The sequence below is a fragment of the Meles meles genome, chromosome 3 (assembly GCF_922984935.1).
Source record: "Meles meles chromosome 3, mMelMel3.1 paternal haplotype, whole genome shotgun sequence".
NCBI lineage: Eukaryota > Metazoa > Chordata > Mammalia > Carnivora > Mustelidae > Meles > Meles meles.
The window spans coordinates 138,025,818-138,044,652 of NC_060068.1; the positions used below are offsets into that span (position 1 = coordinate 138,025,818).

At 48.2% G+C, this 18,835-nt stretch overlaps 1 protein-coding gene and 1 pseudogene across 1 annotated transcript; both read right to left on the reverse strand.

Annotated features, from left to right (window-relative positions):
- Positions 1 to 4,429: 4,429 nt before the first annotated feature.
- Positions 4,430 to 14,094, reverse strand: SAP30L (SAP30 like). Its single transcript, XM_045999825.1, has 4 exons — positions 13,267 to 14,094; positions 8,651 to 8,773; positions 6,391 to 6,489; positions 4,430 to 4,669 (listed from the first exon to the last, which is right to left on the reverse strand). The coding sequence occupies exons 1-4, from the start codon at positions 13,462 to 13,464 to the stop codon at positions 4,541 to 4,543; spliced, it is 549 nt and encodes a 182-aa protein (XP_045855781.1). The 5' UTR covers positions 13,465 to 14,094; the 3' UTR covers positions 4,430 to 4,540.
- Positions 8,794 to 10,919, reverse strand: LOC123938453 (annotated as a pseudogene).
- Positions 14,095 to 18,835: the final 4,741 nt, after the last annotated feature.

Below are 18,835 nucleotides of genomic sequence, written 5' to 3' on the forward strand. Positions count from 1 at the left end.
GTTCACTTGTCCTTTGGTTCAACTGTCTAACCCAGTAACAGGGACTGGGAAGCCGCGAATCACAGGGCGTCAGAGTTATGTCTGTCTGCATCAGGGCCAACTGAATGACACAAGCCCAAAGGACCACCTGAAAGGCAGAAGACTGACCAACAGATCAGAGAGCAAGCCCATTTCATGAGAATTTCGATTCTAGGACAACACTACAGTTCCCACCAGGACTTCTGAACTCTGGTCTTAAGTCATCAGTTGGTTCTGTTCTCCCCTGACATTCATTTGGCAAAACTCAGCTGACTGCTTTTCCGATCATGTCACATAGCCTCGAGTCTAGCAACCTGGTTCACAACCTCTGGGAGCCAGGCTGGCCTTGGGAACCTCTTTGCTCAGTGGCAAGGTCTCAAACATCTGAAACCAGCTTACTTTCAACAGAACTTGAGTTAGTGCACGTCAGAGAGTAAGAAGAGCTCTGAACAGGTCAGGAGGACGGAAGGTTAGTCCAGACCACCCTGTGACTCAGACAGGTCATTCTCAATGACGGTCTCCTGTCTTTAAAATGAATGATGGGGCAAGAACAACCTTACAAGGCTTTCAAGCTTGAAAATATGGCACTTCTCAGACATGGAGACATGTGGCGTGCCCCTCCCCCAAGGTCCTAAGCTTGTTTTTGCCATAAAAATAATTTGTGAAGTACTTGCAGAAATCTTAAAGTACAAGCTCTCAGCAGCCATGGAGCCTTTAAACTCCACACAGAGCAATATTTTACAATCTCCTAGCTAAAAGTTTTCCTAAGTGACGTGAGCATCAGCTTTTGTGGGGCGAGCACAGAACTTGGGCCCCACCCCTTCTTAGGTTATTTTATCAGGCCGAGAGCATCCCCTCATCCCTAACCCCCTCCATCCGTCTCCACAAGAACACAGGAGAACCAGGCTGATGGGGTTTCTGCAACATCCTTCAGCACGGAACTAAATGGACCCATGCTGAAGGGGAAAGACAGCCAGGACACCAAAGTTATCTATCTGCTAGCTGCTCCTTCCCAAGAGACAACTGCTGTGCCCTGGGACAGTGCCAGCAATTAGGTGCTTGGCCAAGATGAATAACTTGTTCCACACGCCGCCCCCCCCTGCTGGGCAGAGACTAAGATAGAAATGACAGAGAACATAGAAAAGCCAGAGGTTTATAGAGATTGAGCAGGCTTCCCCAGGAGGTAGTGAGTTCCCTGTCCTCAGAGGTGTTTAAGCCCAGACTGCCCAAACCCTTGGTGGGACAGTTGTAGGCAGAATGTCAGCACCTGTGGGGAGACTGGACTGATGACTTAAAGACCCTTTCCCAATTTTTGGATCTCAATATTATAATGACTGAGAGCCTTCAGGTGACTTCCATGAAGCAACTTCTCTTCTTCCCCCCCCGCCCCGAGTAAGTACCCTCTCCTACTTTCTCCCTTTCACCAGGGAGCTGTCCTGCATAATATTAACCAAAAACTTCCCACAAAATAAGCAGCTGAAATGCCAAGGTTAGATGCAACATTCCAGCCACAAACAATTACTAGTATGTGTTCCCTGGAAGGCTAGCAGTGAGTATCAGCCATGACAGGAACTTCTAACAACTTGGCTGCTCTAACACATACGTGCAATTCCTCATCATTTTCCAATGCCAATCCTGAAGCCTTTGCTTTCAGTCTTTCACGGGATTCGTCTATGAACTTCTTCACGTGATGTTGCCAACCTAAGAGTCTGTGGAAATAAAAAGTTTGTCCATTTGTCTTTTTAAAACCCTAAGTCGACGCAACACCAGTGGCAGGCTACAGGCACTTCCACGTGACAACCTTCAGGGCATATGAAAGAACCAGACCAGGCTGGGCTGAGGCAGGAACTGTACTCTTTAAGCAGACAAATGTCGGCTCTGGATTTCACATTCCAGTTTTGCCCAGGAGCACCAAGAGGAGAGAAGGCAATGTTGCAACATTACAGGTGGAGAGAAGCGCAAGAGTCCTTGGCAGGTGTATAAAAATGTAGGCGGCCACGATGAACGCTGCTTTCCCCAAACTCCACTGCTTCGGGGCCATTTCTAACAGGTCGGAGTTGCCTGCCCACAGATGAAGCCTTGGGAAACTGCAGAAGGGCTAAGGCAAGTGGCTTAGTGGTTGGATGAAAGAACAGATTTCTGCACACAAGAAAACTGTTAAGTTCATGTTTTGTCTTTCCTCTCATCTGACATGTTTTCAGAGGCTGAAAAGATACCCACAGCCTCCACTTTCCAAAACCACCTCTCTTTTCAGGGAAGGCGGCGGGGTGGGGGTGGGGGGACTCCAGTGTGCAGAGCATCTGGCTGAAGGTGAGCGTTTCCCCAGGCTTCACACCGGAACAAAAGCATTCTCACAGAGACACGGGAACAGATGGATCCTAACACCACAGCTTCTTCTATACAAATGGACTGCTGTCTCTCTCAACTAGGAAACCGACTGCTGTTCAAGAAATAGTGACATGCCCTACACATCGGTAATCTTCGCTTCAACATCAGAAAGATGCATTTTCTCAGGAAGAGATGGACATTTCCAGAGAGCAGATGACCAAGGCCTTCACCTGTAGGCACTACCTGCCCCCAAAACTATGGCCTGATGAGAAAACATTCCCCTTAACAAAGGGGGGCCTGGTGTTTGATGCCTTCAAGACTTTCTAACTCAGTCTCTTAGGAGAAAGACCTATATAAGCATCAGAACTTTGGGCCTTCTTGATGTCTGCCCATCAACATCCTTCAGCTCTAAGCAGTGAGACAGTCTCTACATACTGAATCTGAATGACTAAAAACACTCAGAGAGCACCTTGATGTGCCATCCACAGCTGGGTGTATGAAAGCAAGATCCCCTCATAGCCTAGAGTATGTTCTATGTACACTCATTTATACATATGTAAAAAGGCTGCAATCTGCTAGACATGCATTTGGAACACTGGTGAATGCTTTGCTGCAATGGAACACACTGCATTTTAGCGAGGGGGTGGCCTGTCCCCAGTCCACAGACAGCATGGTCCTCTGCCCCATGAACCGAGCCTGCAGACAGCAAACCACCCTGCTTAGCTGGGGGTCGTGTTCGGACTTCCCTGTGCTGATGCTCAGAGGAAGCCGTTTATGAGACATGAAAACTCTCTACCGGGCTAGGCCATCCACGGCTTCTTATATAATTTAAGGCTTAAGAAAGCACTCACGATTAAAACGGAGTAGGAAAATGATACTTTTGACCACAATATGCGTCAAGATGGTCAGAAATTAGAATCCAAGTCCTATTCTCCTCTTTTCTCCCACACCCATTCACATCCTTTGTTCCCCAACACACTGATCAGAAACTTTTGTAAAAGCATACTTTTGGATATAAAGCTTTGTTTTCAAAGGAGACTTTGGCTCTGATATAATAAGATAAAGGAATCTGAGTTTCTGAACTTGGAAAAAAACCCCAGTAATTATTCATACTTTAAAAAGTTGTTTTAGCCATCTTCCTCCCCCCAAGAGGGAGGCAAACTGCTCACAAAAATGAGTATCAGATGGCACTGGCCTCTGTTGCTCAAACCTATGATTTGCTGGTGACCCCGAGCCTAGGGAGTCAAGGAGTCAGACTTTTTAATCCCAGAAATGGACTTCTGAGGAGAATCACATGATCCTTGGCAGCTTTCCTGGTGGTTGTGAACTAAGGATTACTATTTCTGAAAACACGGGCCCCAAATCACTAAACAGCTCCATTAAAGTCAAAGCATTTATGGCCCGGGAGGATGACTGAAGTCCTACTTCCTAACTTCACCCTAAAGAGTAAAGCACAGACTGGTGTGCAAAGAGCTGCATCTCCTGTGAGGGCCCCTGCATCAGTGTTTCTGGAACCTCCACGAATATAGCTTGGTACCCACGACTGCCCTCAAATCCTCTTCTGATGAGAAACCTCCTTTTGGTGCTTCAGATTTCCTCCACACTCTAGAAGTTAAGTGGTGAGCCACCGGAGTGGCAGCAGTCTCATTAACTGCAGGTATGAAGCAGATGCTAAAAGGCAGCACCCCACCGAGCGCGGGCCTACTGTGCGCCAGGCAGGGGCCAGTGCAGGGGACCACTGTCAGACTGACCCGATCAACGACAAAGCCGGCAACAAAGCGGGGCATGCCTGTCCCCAGGAGACTCGAGTCTGCTCACGCTCCTCCGGCTGGCTGCACCCCACTGTTCCTCAAAGGCCTACACCTCACACAAGGCAGAATGGTCATACAAGGTGAGTACCAACATATTTTTTACCCCACATTTCCAGGAGAATTGACTTAATGCGCTGTTGAATGCTGCCGTACGTCATTTTAAAATCTCTTAGTGCTCTTGATTTTTCAGTCCGGTAGTTGCCTTAAAAGAAAGTCTTTGTATACACATGCTGAACATGAGAATATAATCCTCCTGACCAAAAAGATTTACATTATTCATCAACTTTTTTATTTACAATAAAATTTAACAGTCTTTACGGGCTTACACGCAGATTTCACCTGTGCATTCAGCATTATACTTCGTTCCGTGACGCGTTCAGTCCTCACTCGAGCTGCTTGCTGCCCTCTGATTTCTGGTCCAGTCGACTCTTGTTACTCTTCACCATGTAGATGAAGTAGGCGAGCGTCTCTTTTTCATTCACAGGTATGTTCCTGAAGTGTCGGCTGACGGTCTACATGGGGAAAAACACCAGAGTCTGTTAAAGCATTGCCTACATCAGGGCCCCAAATCCTGCACTATGCAAAAGAGGGAGCAGGGGTTGGCTTCTAGAGCTAGGAAGGGGTTATGATCGCTGCAGAACTCAGACGCCCTTCTCCCCCAGGGGGCAGGGTGATTCGGTTTCCAGGCCTCTAAAAGCAGTACTTGAACCCACATTACCAACGTGCAGTTCTGTTTCAGTGGCAACCAACTATCCATCACGGGACCATCTCAAGAGCATCCCTAAGGAGGATGAGGCTGGGATGGCTCTGCTTGGCCAGCTGCTGCCATCACCAGCTCTCAGTCCCTGGCACCACCAGGCAGAAAAGTGTTTTTTTTGTTTTTAAAGAGTATTTATTTGAGAGAGAGAGAGAGAGTGAGTGAGCATGAGAGGAGAGAAGGTCAGACTGAGAAGCAGACTCCCCGCAGAGCTGGAAGCCTGATGCAAGACTCAATCCACGGGCTCCAGAACCATAACCCAAGCAAAAGGCAGATGCTTAACTCAGTGAGACACCCAGGCGCCCCAGAAAGTGTCTTTTTAAAGCTGTGTCAAATGAATTGCCAATTGGATAGATATAGTGTTTGACCCAAGAATTCATTTAAATAGTACACAGCTGCCTCTTGAAAGATGTACCGCATTTGAAAAATAATTCATTTACTGTGCACTCCTGATACCTGGCTTTGTTTTACAAGTCCTAAGAATGCAGGTCTGCGCCTGCCCCGCCTCACCCACCCCTTTCCGCAGGGCGAATGCTGGCAAACGGGTTACATGACCTTACAGTAGGAAGGAGTTGTGCGCTTCTTTTATCTAGACGCTGCGGAAGGAAATTTAAGAAAAAATGATGTACCGGCAAGAAACCCCAAAAGGAAAGACCAAAAAACCAACGGGGCTGTCATCCTTTAAGGAAATTTCTGAATGGACAGAGGGGGCTGCGACAGATCAAGAGTCCGAGAACTAGTACAATAGAGTGGTGACCTCTGGAAGGAAGTACTGTATTTTTCTTTTTTCCATTCTCCCCATTTTCCACAGTAGGCAGAAAAGCACATTGAAAAAAGAGGGTAAGAGGTAGCCTGCACAAATGCCACCAGGACAGAAGTATCAAGCCAGGTGTCAGTATGTTCCAACAAGGGCCAAGAGAGAATTTCTCCCCTCTCCTAATGGTCTTAAGAGCTCAGGGTAGGAGAAAAATTTCTTGGGTTCTATTCATTATAATAAATACCATTACCAACATCAGAGAAGAAGAAATCAAAGGAAAAACTGAAGAAAAAGAACAGCTCCTACAGAACAGGAGCAAAGGTTTTGGGGTGATTAATCTGACACACGTGATGTGCAGGAAGGACCGTATTTATGCAGAATCTTACAAAACGAGATTCAAACAAATGCACCAACAAAAGCATGCTCAGGACTTATAATCAGGAGCCTCAAGAGTCCAGGCTCAATTCTGCTACTAATTTGCTGTCTGATTTTAAGCAAGTCTTTTCCTCTCTTGGTGCCATGGTTTCTTTTGTAGAAAGAGGGCCTTTCCAGGTCTTACTGCTGTGGGATTCTAGATTGTAGGAGAGAGGGAACAGGACATTACTTGCAGAGCTACAGAGGGCATTAGGATCGATATGTGTAGCAGCATGGAGAACCAAGATCACCATCAGAAGCATAGTGGTGGCTCTCTCTTTTTGCAGTGCAATTTGTCTACCTACTTCTGCTAACTGGGCCTTATTGAAGCCTGGTCTGGTCTGCAATTTGTAGTGTCGTTTATAACGCCGTAGAGTGTTCACCTGCAGCTGGAACAGATCAACCTGGAGAGAAGAGGAGAAACATGTTATCCACCACCTGACCAGCCACGGCTCACCGAGAGCACACTATGTGCCCAGAACTACACTAGGATGGACGGGGTGGGGAAGAGGATTACAGAGATGTCTCAGAAATGGTCCACCGAGGACTAATAACTGGCTGGGAGGACCAAAAAAAAAAAATCAAAACCCAAACAAAACAGTGGAAAAGAGTTCTAGCTGGGGAGGGGTGGTCCCAGGAGGCTCACGGAAGCCATAAAGCTTAAGCTAAGGAGAACAGGGCTAGACTATGGGAATGAGAGAAAGACCACGAGTGCGGGAAGCCAGGAGATGAAGAGACAGACTCAGGTGTCATAGGCAATCACGATGGGTTTAAAAGGTGAGACTGGAGGGCAGCATGTCTTGAAAAAGCAGAAGGAGCAACACGGGTGGTGGGGGGCAATGTTCAGGAAGATGGATCTAGTGGTGTTTCAGGGAAGACTGATGGGCGGGCAGGCAACGTTGCTGTAGCAGTGATCAGAAATGAGATGCTTAAGTTGAGCTTTGGAGGCTGGTGATACTGGAGGGGTACACCAAGCATGGGGAGCAAAGGTAAACCCAGACAGGCATCCTGGAGGAAGACAGGCCTGAGCTTGGTAGCAGACCATATGGCGGGGCGTGAGGAAGGACTGCGGGAGATACTGCTGTTCCCAGAGTTCTTCCCTAGGCTCAGCTTTCAGGTGCTGGAACCCTGAACAACTCTCCAGAGAGAACTCGAAAGCTACTGTGGCCAATGTATAAATCAGCAGGTTAGGTTGGGGATCTCTGCAGATGACTGGATAACAGAGGGAAAGGACCCCCCCTTCTTTTTCTAACACAGGAAGAGAGGAAAGCTGCACAGTCATGAAGTATTGAAGGCCCAGAAGTTGGGCTGATTTTACCTGCCTCTAAAAGAGATGTTCTTGCTTCAGGCAGGTGGAGGGCACTTAAAAACAAAATGAATGATCAATATGAGGGACCAAAGTCCTTCATTCTTTTCAAAACATTCCTCAAACCCTTTTTTTTTTGTAAAAAGCAATGAAATTGAATACATCCATTTCTTTATGAAATAATATTACTAATGCTGAAGGCAATAGAAAAATGCTGTAAACCAATGCTAGAGAAAGGGACATAGGGAGGGGTAGAGGGAAAGGACCCTATTTTCAAAGGTTTTCTCCACATCTGCAGACAAAGACCCGCCTACTCTTTCTATTCCTACGCAGTCATTTCCACTCTGAGCGCTAACAGGCGGTTGCCTTATGAAATATTCATGTGTCAAATATTCAATGTACATTACAAACGGGTTTTCTTCTGAGTCTTAAGTGAAAACAACTTAGAAAGAAAATCCAATACTCCTTCCTGTAGCCTTGCTCAATAGGCACCAGCACCTTGAAGGTTCGAGAAGCCTAGGTCTCATCATCCAGTGCAACGGTTCTTAGCAAAGAATGGTTTTGCCCCCAGAGGACATCCTCTAATGTCTGGAGGCGTTTTCTGGATGGTCACTACTGTGATGACTGGCATCTAATGGGTAGAATCCAGGGATGCTGCTAACCATCCAACAATGCACAGGACAGCCCCCACAACAAAGACTTCTCTGGCCCCAAATATCAACAGTCAGGGTTGAGAAACCCTGGGCCCTTATAATTGACTTTGGAGTGGCTCCTGGGGAACCAGCCTGGACCAGGGACCAGAGCTGGTATGAACTAACAATGTACACCTTTATTTTGCAGATCAGAAAACAGAGGGCCAGGAACTCCTCCCAATCCTTACAAAGCTCAGTCTCCAACTCTAAAGGCAAAAAAAAAGTTTTAAGAAACTTGACATTGTGGTTATATTCCAGAATGTATCAGGAGCTTCTTGCAGAAAGGCTGTAATGGCCTGGTGCACAGGGCAGTGGCCAGAAGACCCCAAACTCTTATGTGTGACCTCGGGTCTCCATGCCTGTCTGTAAGATGGAGACTGACTGATTTCTAAGTTTTCAGCTCTCAGATTCAGTATTACCATGATTCTATGATTCGCTTTTCAAATAAACCACAGCAAACAAAGGGGACTAAAATTATTTACTCCAAAAAGCAGACCAGGCCAGAGATAAGGATCACATTAGAATCTACTTTTCTAGCTTTCTCAAGCAGATTTCTTTGACTTTTACCTCAGGAATGTCAGTGTCATGCTCAGGAGAATCTCCGCCATCGTCGCTTGTCTTCCTCTTCCTTTTATTTCGTACACTCTGGATGAAATTTTTGTGGAAGTCGCAGATATACAGGTGCCTTACCTGATGGGAAGCAAATTAAAGTGAGACTTGCCAGTTCCATGGCAACAGCAACAGGTAGCTCTCAAGCCATGGGGCTTCTCTCCGTGGCAAGGCATTGAAGAGACAGAAGGAAGAGCAACGCGGAGGCACTAATTTCCAGGAGTTTACTGTTGAGTTGTAGAACGAGAAGCCCACAAAGGGACACAAATACTACCTACCATCACACTGGGCAATAGCTCATAAAAGTCCCCCAGAAGGCCAGAGACAGTAGGTGGCAGGGGTTCACCAAAGGGAGAGAGGCTTGTGCCTGGGATAGTCAGTGTTTTGGTCCCTGACTAAAGAGGAGGATTTATGGGTAAACAGGAAAGATTCTCAATTGGAAGATGAGTCAAGACTTAAGAAGAGTTTCAAATACAGACTGCAAGGAGATTCGGGGGTAAGGGACATGAGAATGGCTCAGACTTTCCTTCAGACAAGACAGAGTCCCCCAAAGTTTTAGAAGCGGGGAGTGATGTGACCTATAGGAGATACGAATTTACAACAGGCTGAAAGGCAATGTCCCAGGAAGGAGGAAAGAAGGGACAGTGGTAAAGGGAGACCAGACTTCCCACTTTGACACTGACAAACAGCTACAACTGTAGGAGGACCTCTCTCTGAAAACTGTTATTCCTGTGTATCTCAGTTTTACTTCTCACACCACCACACATCTGGTCCACAAAGAGAAGTGGAAAGAGATGCAGAAACTCTCCTTCTCCCAGAAACCACACAAAAGAAGCTGGATGTTCCTGCCGACCCTTTTTTCCCTCACTTTAAAGCGCTCATAATTTGAGGATTTTTATTTTATGTACAATGAGATGGCATTATGGTAGGTATCTTGAATGACCCATTCAAGGAAGTTCACTTAATCCAACTTAATGAAGCCTATATCCTTCGCATACTGACGGAAACACTGGTGGCACATACTGAGGCCATATTTGCAGATCAGACTGCGCCGTTTGAGCAGACGCTGCAAGAACGAGAACCCTGGCCAGATTTCCTCGGATGGCTCCAGTAGAGCTGCTGGTGACCCATCTTGCTCTCTTGGATGCAACGAGGCGAAAGGAAAGAGCTAGCGCACGCATGCCTCCTGCCAACTTTCTAATGCAGGCTGCAGGCATACGGGCAAGTGAAAGCGGCAACTGCAGCTGAGAGGTGAACGTGTTTTTATTGAAGAACATAAGCACCAGGGGTGCCTGGGGGAGCCACTCCAAACCCTACCAGCAACGAAATGCCTGTGTAAATGCCTTGGGGTTGTTGACACTGGAACAGATGCTAAACAAATGTTCTTGAGAGACTTCCGAATTTATATTTATTCCCTAAATTCTTAAGACAAAAGTAAGCTGATTGGAAGCCAGCATTGATTCAGACCTCTGCATGGAGAAAATAATGAAAACTGCTTTTTAGTCGGATGAATTAGCACCTTCATTGGGTGGGATTGGTGGGTCCGGGGCACTTTCTGGTTTACTCTGCGGCCTTGACTTGCAGACAGCAGGCACTCTCTTAGTGCACCTGCGCCAGCACGCACCGTCCCTCCTGTCTGAGAGCAGCTTGGGCCAGCAAAAGCCGTTTACATATGGTCACAAATTTGAGTAGCTTGGCTGGAGTCCACTCTGCCAAAGGACTTTTGGACCAGCCTGTGTCACTGTCCCAACGAACCCATCCTAGTCAATGCACAGACCACTGGCCATGCTGTCACCAGGGAAGAAAGCATACTGCTCCTCCCTGATGGGAAGCTGGCCCTCATGTTGGCTAGTTCCGTATGGAAACTCTGAGACAAAGCAGCTGCTCAACTTTGTAGAGGGACACACATGGTAGGAGAACAGGCAGAAGAGGTGATTTCCTGAAGCTGTGGCTGGGAGGTTTTAGGTCAGGACACCAGAATAACGGAATTCTGGATGGAAGAGAACTTAGCAATCACCACTATAACCCCACAGGCCCCAGTCTCATTTTCTACGGAGATAAACGGAAGCCACACAGATGATGTTATGATCTGGCCAAGGTCACCCAGGCCTTCTGACCCCTCGTGCATGTCCTTTCCTACCCCAGCATTTTCTTTTCTTTCTTTTTTAAGATTTTATTTACTTATTTGACAGACAGAGATCATAAGTAGGCAGAGAAGCAGGTGGGGGTGGGGAGAGCAGGCTCCCCACTGAGCAGAAAGCCTGATGTGGGGCTCGATCCCAGGACTCTGGGATCATGACCTGAGCCAAAGGCAGAGGCTTTCACCCAGTGAGCCACCCAGGTGCCCCATACCCCAGCATTTTCTTTATAGTCTTCTCAACTTCTACTTTTCTCCAGAATACAGCAGAAAATGTCAACTGGAGGAATGTTTGAAAGCATGTCATGTATCAATAACTCACAGAGCACGGCCAATGTCTACATGAACTGAGTGTAAGCTGCCTGAGTTGGATTTCTGGTGCTATTATTTTAAAAGGTTCTCTGCTAGGCCCTTTTACAAGATAAACAGTCATTATTTCTCCTTCACCATTTTCAAATATGTACTGGGTTTCAGAAATTTCAGAGCTCAGTGGCCTTTGGGGGCTAGAGGTGGAGGAAGGAGGGTGGCAGCAAAGGCTCCAGTGTTTTTCTTTTCTCTTTCACTTTCTGCAACAGCTAAAAATTCTTGTAACATGGCAGTTTCTTAGATTGAATTCCTGCCCAGGCCTGTGAGAATGAAGTAGGATCCCCTTCAGAAATAATGACTCTGCACCACCACCTAGAAACAAATTGTGAGTAATTCCACCTTGAAACACTACTCCTCCAGAGCGTCACTTTTGGGGAACTCCAGTGCAAGGCTCATGCTGCCTCTGTTGTAGGCGGTGTGTGTGAAACCACCAACACAGCTCAACACAGGTTTCCGCGGGGTCACTGGGTAAATGGAGCCCCAGTGGCAGCAGCACAATTGCTCAGATGTCATGGCATCCAAGGATTTAAAAGAGCTGGAAATTTCTTTCTTTCTTTCTTTTTTTTTTTTTGAGGACTGGAAAACATTATAAGCTGTTCAGGCAAAGGCTCCCAACCACCTACACAAAAGGTAGGGAGCATTTCCAAGAGGATGAACTCACTGCTGCCTTAGAATTAGGCACTTCACTTCAATATGTGTCCTAATCTGGACCTCCTCAGTGTCTAGCCAGTTGTTTGCTCTCCCATGAATTCCTTTCCTTCATCCATTGATAGAGATTTGTAGTAAGAAAGCCATTAACTCACCCCCAGCCATTTTAAAAAACAGCATCTTCCAAGAGTGGCAAATGTACTGAAATTGTTAACATAATACAAATAAATTGCAGGTAGGAGGGAAGAGCCTGGAAGAAGAGGTGAAGATTTTTTATTTATTAAGACTTCATCAATCAAGGCTTATGGCATGAGGCTTGGAAGTAAGTCAGATAATGGATTTAAGAAATTAACCAGCCTCTTAGTCACTGTGTGAGGTTGGCACTGTCACTTCTTATTTCTGGGCCTCAGTTTCAACTGTAAGATCCGAAGCAGAAAAGTGCATGTCTTTTCAGTTTAACAAGCAATCTCTAATTTCCCCCAACAGTGGAATTTTGGTCCTAAAAGAGAATGGATGTTAACCACCTGAGCTTTTAGCTGGGCTACCTGAATATTAAATATCCCCTTAACTCATTTCCAATTCCTAATCACAAGGCAGCCACTTAAAGCTTGCAGCAACAGATGTCAAACTAAAAAGTTCTTAATTGGTTGACAATAGGCACATCTTTAGAACTGTTAACTAGAAGTGGTGAAATCACACAGGGAAAGTTTTCCTATAATTAGGCACAAAACACAGGGCGATTCTATTCAAATTCAAAGCCCTCTCCCCAACCCCTTTCTAAAGAAGCTACCCCTAAGAAAACTGATTTTCTTCCTCTCCGTCACTTGGACTGCAAAAAGCCTCCTCCCAAGACTTGGTCTTGGCCTTATTTCTGCCACATCCTTGAAAATTCCACCTCCCCACAGTTGCATGCGAAGCAGCGAGCTCAGTGACCCTCTGCAGAAGCCGAGGCCGTGGCAGGGAGGTGGGGCGGGGGAAGTGGGAAGTAACTGCCACCTTTCCTTTTCTGAAGGAATAATAGGGTTCCGAGGAGAGAGAAATTGAAGAAGAGCCGGGTCCCTTCATCACCCCCTCCCCAACACTTGCTCCTTCGCGGGCCAACAGAATTAACCCAAGTCTCTCGGCACCGATATCTAAACCACTACAATAAGCCCTAAACTGCTGTTAAGTCTTCCCAGGCAGGAAAGGTCCTCGGAAGCCCCCCTTCCTCCGCCCCCCAACTCCCCGGATTTGGGCAGAATCCCAGTCAGTCTGCGCTGAAGCGGCCTTTGAAATCCCGAGTGCAACTCCCCAGTTTGCAGATAAAGGGCTGCGAGGCCCAGGGCGGGGAGGGCCCCGGGGTCCGGCCCGCAGCCAGGGACAGCGGCCGTAGGGTGGCGGCGCGCGGGGACCCAGCCGGGGCCAGGGGCGGGGGCGGACTCACGCTCTTGTCGATGTCCAGCTTGAGTTTCTTCTGCGAGATGCTCTTCTGGACCCTCTTGCTGAAGGAGGCGTTGCCCGCGGGCCGGACACAGCGCTCGCCGTCCTCGATGAGGCAGCAGCTCTGGCCGTAGCCCGGGGCGGCGGCGGGGGCGGCGGGGGGCCCTTCGCGGCTGTCCTCCTCCGTGCTAAAGCCGTTCATCTCCCCGCCCCGGGCCGGCCCCTCTGCGGGAGGATCCCCTGTAGGCCACTCCGCGGCCGCGTACCCCGCGGGGCAGGTCGCCGAGGCCCCCGCACCCGAGGGTCCAGGAGTCCGTCTCCAGCCCAGGCGCTGCTCTGCCCCGCGCCCGGGAGGCCCGGCTCTGCTCCGCCGCGCTCCGGCTCCTTCAGCCCCTGGCCCCGCGCCTCCGGAAAGCCCCTTGCTCCCCGCTCGAGGCCCCGGGGTCGACTCCCGCGGCTCGCAGGGCCCCGCCGGGGGTCACCCGGAGGCGCCTTCTGTCGGGGGCCCAGAACAGTTACCCTTCGGCAGGGGCGTCCGGGAGGGCGTCCAAGGAAGCAGCCGGTCCCCGGGGACTCTGGACCCGGCTTGCCAGGGGGTCTCAAGGGCCCCCGCCGGCTCCCGCCTTCTTTCGGCTGCGGGACAAACTCGCCGCCGGGCAGCTCCCCCGGGGTGGCGCGGCCTCCCCGCGCGGGGCCCGGCCTCGAACCCGCGGCGCCCGGGCCCCGGGGCGCGTCCGGCTCGCCCCACCCCTGCAGCCGCTCGGCTGCGCCCCGAGTCCCGCGGCAGCCCCTGGGCCGCCCGGCCGCCGCCCGCCCAACGCTCCGCACCACAACAGTTCGCTCCCCCGCCCTCCGCGGGACAGCGGAAGTCCCGCCTCAGCGCGACCATTGGCTGCGTTTGCTCTCTGGGCGGGGCCGCCGCCGCCGCTGGCATGCTCCATTGGGCACCTCCGCCGCCAGTCCTCGGCGCCTGGCTACTTCCTGGACTCTACTGGGATGGGTTCAAAGTAGAGAAAGTGGAAGAGGGAAGAGTTACCCGGGTGCGGGCGGGGAACGGGGCCGCACAGTCTTCAGGCCAGGGGAGGGATGGTGAGCCGGGGTCTGGCTGGACAGAGGGCCAGACTCCCGGAACGGTGGAGCACATTCGGGGGCGTACAGAGTGCAGACGTGGGCGGGGGTGCCGAGGGACAAACAGGGAGGAGCATTTGAGGGGGGACCTTACGGGGATAGAGGTTCTGCCATGAGAAGGGCAGACAGGGTAAAACCGAAGAACCGGGGTTCAGAGGACCAGCAGACCGGTGGGACGTAGGGTGGATGAAAGAGGACAGAAAGCCAGACATGGCGGGAAAGACTGAGGGACAACCCGGTACAGATACGTAGAAAGACAGGCAGAGGAGATGATGAGGGTCTGATGGCGGGTATTGCAAGGTAGTCGGATGCTTGAAGGTGGTGGAGACCTCAGACTGCAGAGACTGGGACTAGCTTGGTGCGCGCGGAAAGAGGAGGAGAGGGTGGAAGAAGACCCCTAGGGGGCTTGGGTGACCCCTCGGCTGGGAAGAATCGGAAGACATTATAAGATCTAGAGGGTGGACTCGGTGAACCGCGGGGAGGAGGAGGGGCTGCGGAGCGCGCGGAGAAAAGGTTGGGGGTGGAGGATCAAGGGCCAGTCTCCGCATAGGGAAGGGCTTGCTGTGTGCTGAGTCCCTCCCTGGAGCTCTGTAAGCCGTAGCTTCTATTTCAGCCTCCTGGTCTGTCTGCAAGGTGACCGTGCCCTACCAACACTCTGAGCTTGGGGTTCGGCGCCAGGGCATCACATACACTTAGAAAGGCCTTGGGGAAATCTTCTAGTCTAGCACCCCAGTTAGGCCACCGCTGAGTGACAAATGAGGGCCTGTGGCCCGTTGTAGGGACTAGACCAGGGTCATGCTGTCATGCAATCATTTAGGGATAACATTGCCGGGGGTAGGGGTGGGGGAGATGGGGGAAGGGTGGAGAGGGGGTACGGAGGGGCGAATGTTAGGTGTGCAGGTGTACCTATTTTAGTATTTTGGTAGTACTAGCTGGCTTGGCATTGAAGAGGCTTCTGGTTTGCGTTCTGATGAAAGAGGGAAAGCCACCAGTTCCCATGTTCAGAAGCAGATGCCCTGTGATCTTAAATTTTCTTCAGTGACTTTAACCGTATTTGTACCCTCTAGCCTAGTCATTTCACATGTGGGATAGCCATTTTAGGAAATTGGCCTACCAGAGAAAAAAATAAAATGATGATGTCCATTGTAGGATTATAACAGGAAAATTGAAAAAGAACCTCAAGTTCCACAAGAGAAGTGGTTAAGTAAACTAACATCTTCAGGATGAGATATTTTGTGATGTTTTCCACATTTAAGGTAGTTTCAACATCAATGTAAATGTTTTCTATATATAATAATTCATCATTAACTCTTCAACAAAGAATTGATGAGTTGGAGAAGTGCTCTATTCATGTTAAGTTAATGCAGATTATAAAATTGCATATGGGATATGATGTGTGTACATCTAAGTTTAAAAAAAAAGGAAAAAAGCAAAGCAACTATTTGTGCATCAAATGTACACCAAAGTACTTATAGTAATTACTTGTGGGTAGCGGAAATATGGCTGATATTTTTCTCCTTTTGGTCAACTTTGCATTTTCCCCAACAAGCATTTATTGCTTTTGTAATAGGGAGAATAGAGTGAAAATTAATGTAAAAAGAGGCACAGTTTAATAAAATTCCTCTGTAAGAGTTCATACATTCAGAAGTAAATTATTGAGCATATTATGTGTACTCATTTCAGGGTTGGTCACAGGAGAAGGATAGAACATAATCGCTGCCCTAAAAGAGAGTATCTTCTCTCTCAGGTACATATACAAAAAACAGCTGGGTATCTGTACAAGTCAGCATGCGATGTTGGTTCCAAAGTTGACCAGTATGGGTGAGCGCTCTGTATTTCCCACATATATTTCACCCTTATATATATATATATTTTTCAAAACCCCGCTTGCATCCAGCGCCAGGCTGCTACAATACACACAGCTTCCTCAGCACCAGCTTCCCCTGGCATTGCCCCTAGAGCAGGGTAGGAGGACAGATGGGTGACTTTTCCTTGGGTGCTCTTTCTCAGCCATAGGGGTATTGGCTGCTCCTTATCTGTTATTTCTGTATTCTTTAGAGTTCTCTTTACTCTCTTTTACTACAGTACCCTGTTATAATTAATAACCACATTAATTTTCCTCCTTTCAAAACGCCATGTGATTTCTCTCTCCTAATTGGACCCAGATTGATAACCCCAACCTCTGTGTAATTTTTTGAGGGGGGGGGCGGCGCATATGCTTTTAACTACCCTTTATATACAATCCTAGAGTCTTCCTTCCAGGAATATTTTATCGTAAGTTCTCCCCTATGTTATTATGTAGTTCAGTTCCAAATAGCAATATTTGGAAAAATTCTGATTCCTTTGCTAGGGGAGTAAATCCGTAACTCCAGAAAGGAAATATAAATATTCAGATAATGAAGAAATGAATACAGATAGAAGCTTCTGTGATTCTTGGTCTGCTTTGTGTAGGATTTGAGATTGTTGAAACGGCCAAGAGAATCTGCTTTGCTACATTTATAAATTTAGGTAATTAATTTACGACAGTTGCTTAAGTGCTTAGAAAGATCTTGCTTTTTAGATTTTTAAGTCGGCCCTGTTGGGCATTTAAAGTGTTTGAGAAAATTAGGCATATTAAATTTGTAATTGTAGTCTGAAATGTCTAAGGAAATTTGATTAATTAAAGCTGTAAGTCTGTGAAATGTTTAAGGAGGACTGAATGTACTAAAACTTCAGAATTAATTCAACAGTAATCGAAGAACAAGTAAAAGTGATCTTATCTTTATATGAAAAATCACTAGATTTATTTTTTTTTAATATTTTATTTATTTGACAGAGATCACAACTAGGCAGAGAGGCAGGTAGAGAGAGAGGAGGAAGCAGGCTCCCTGCGGAGCAGAGAGCCCGATGCGGGGCTCGATCCCAGGACTCTGCGGGGCTCGATCCCAGGACTCTGGGATCATGACCTGAGCCAAAGGCAGAGGCTCTAACCCACTGAGCCACCCAGGCGCCCCCAAAATCACTAGATTTATAATGGAATAACAAGATTTGTCAATTGAACATAAGCCTTTGACAAAAGCTAGGTTTTATAATGGGCAACTTGAGTCTGTAGCTGTAAGATTCTGTTCCACGCCCAAATCTACCTCCAGATATTTAAAATCGCAGGTATATAACTCCCAACCTTATAGTTCTAGCTGAGGCCTCTCTTCTGAACTGCAGAAAGCAACATCCAGTTCTTTGCTCAGAGGCTCCAGAGTCATCGCAGACCCAGATGTTCAAGTTAGAAACTTTTCTGTTCCCCGAATCTTTTAACTATGCAGCCTGTACCCCCTTGATTCTCCCTTCCTTTCACCCCACTCAAAGCCCACCCATTATCGAAGCACTTTCTTCTCCTTCCAAAAGGTATTCAGAATCTGTCCCCTCTGCTTCATACCCCATGGCCAGCAGCACTAGAGGAGGCCACCATCATCTTGTGCCTACAATGCGTCACTGGCCTCTGAGCTGGTCCCTAAACCACTCTCTTCTGACAGTGCCTCCATACAAACCAGACCTTGCTGCACCCTTCTTAAGGCCCCGTGCCAGCCTTCCAGTGCATTCTGACGGTTCCAGCTGCGATCTGGTTACGTTGCCCTGCCCCAGCTCTGTTATTCTGCCCCAAGTTCCTCAAATAAATTCAACCCCACCCTACCCCGAGGTCTTTGCGTTTGCTTTTGGCTCTACCTGGAATGTGGTTCTGCTTCTCCTCCCAACCCACAGGTGGCTCTAGCTTTTCAAATCTTAGTGTTTTTTGTTGTTGTTGTTTGTTTGTTTTTTTTTTAAAGATTTTATTTATTTATTTGAAAGACAGAAATTACAAGTAGGCAGAGAGGCAGGCAGAGAGAGAGAGAGGAGGAAGCAGGCTCCCTGCCGAGCAGAGAGCCCGATGCGGGGCTCGATCCCAGGACCCTGGGAACATGACCTGAGCCGAAGGCAGAGGCTTTAACCCACTGAGCCACCCAGGCGCCCCTGTTTGTTTTTTTTAGAGAGAGGGAGAGAGATGGTGGAGGGACAGAGGTGGGGTGGGGGGAGAGAAAGAGAGAGATGAGAGTGGGGGGGATCTTAAGCAGGCTCAGTGCAGAACCTGATGCAGGGCTAAATCTTACAACCCTGAGATCATGACTGGAGCTAAAATCAAGAGTCAGAAGCTTAACTGATGTACCCATTAAAGTGCCCCCTTTCAAGTCTTAATTTAAATGTCACCTCTGCAGAGAACCTTCCCTGATTAAAAGGAATTCCCCCTCCCCATTGCCCATTGCTATTCTTTCAGTGTCTTTTCTTATTAGCACTCACCGTAATGTGCAATTGTCCGCATTTCAAATACTAAGCTCCATGAAGGCGAGGACTGGGTCTGTCCTGTTTGTTGTAGCTCCAGGGCATATGAAACTAATTCTCCAGTTCGGGTGGGTAATAAGAATGGGACTCAGCAA

Bases quoted from the DNA above. Each gene is read 5' to 3' on its own strand.
- SAP30L (XM_045999825.1), bottom strand. From the start codon at position 13,464: ATGAACGGCTTTAGCACGGAGGAGGACAGCCGCGAAGGGCCCCCCGCC. The intron at 8,774-13,266 runs GTGAGTCCGCCC...GCTTCCCATCAG, and splicing joins AGCTGGACATCGACAAGAGC to GTAAGGCACCTGTATATCTG. The intron at 4,670-6,390 runs GTAGGTAGACAA...TTCCCCATGTAG, and splicing joins ATAAGGCCCAGTTAGCAGAA to ACCGTCAGCCGACACTTCAG.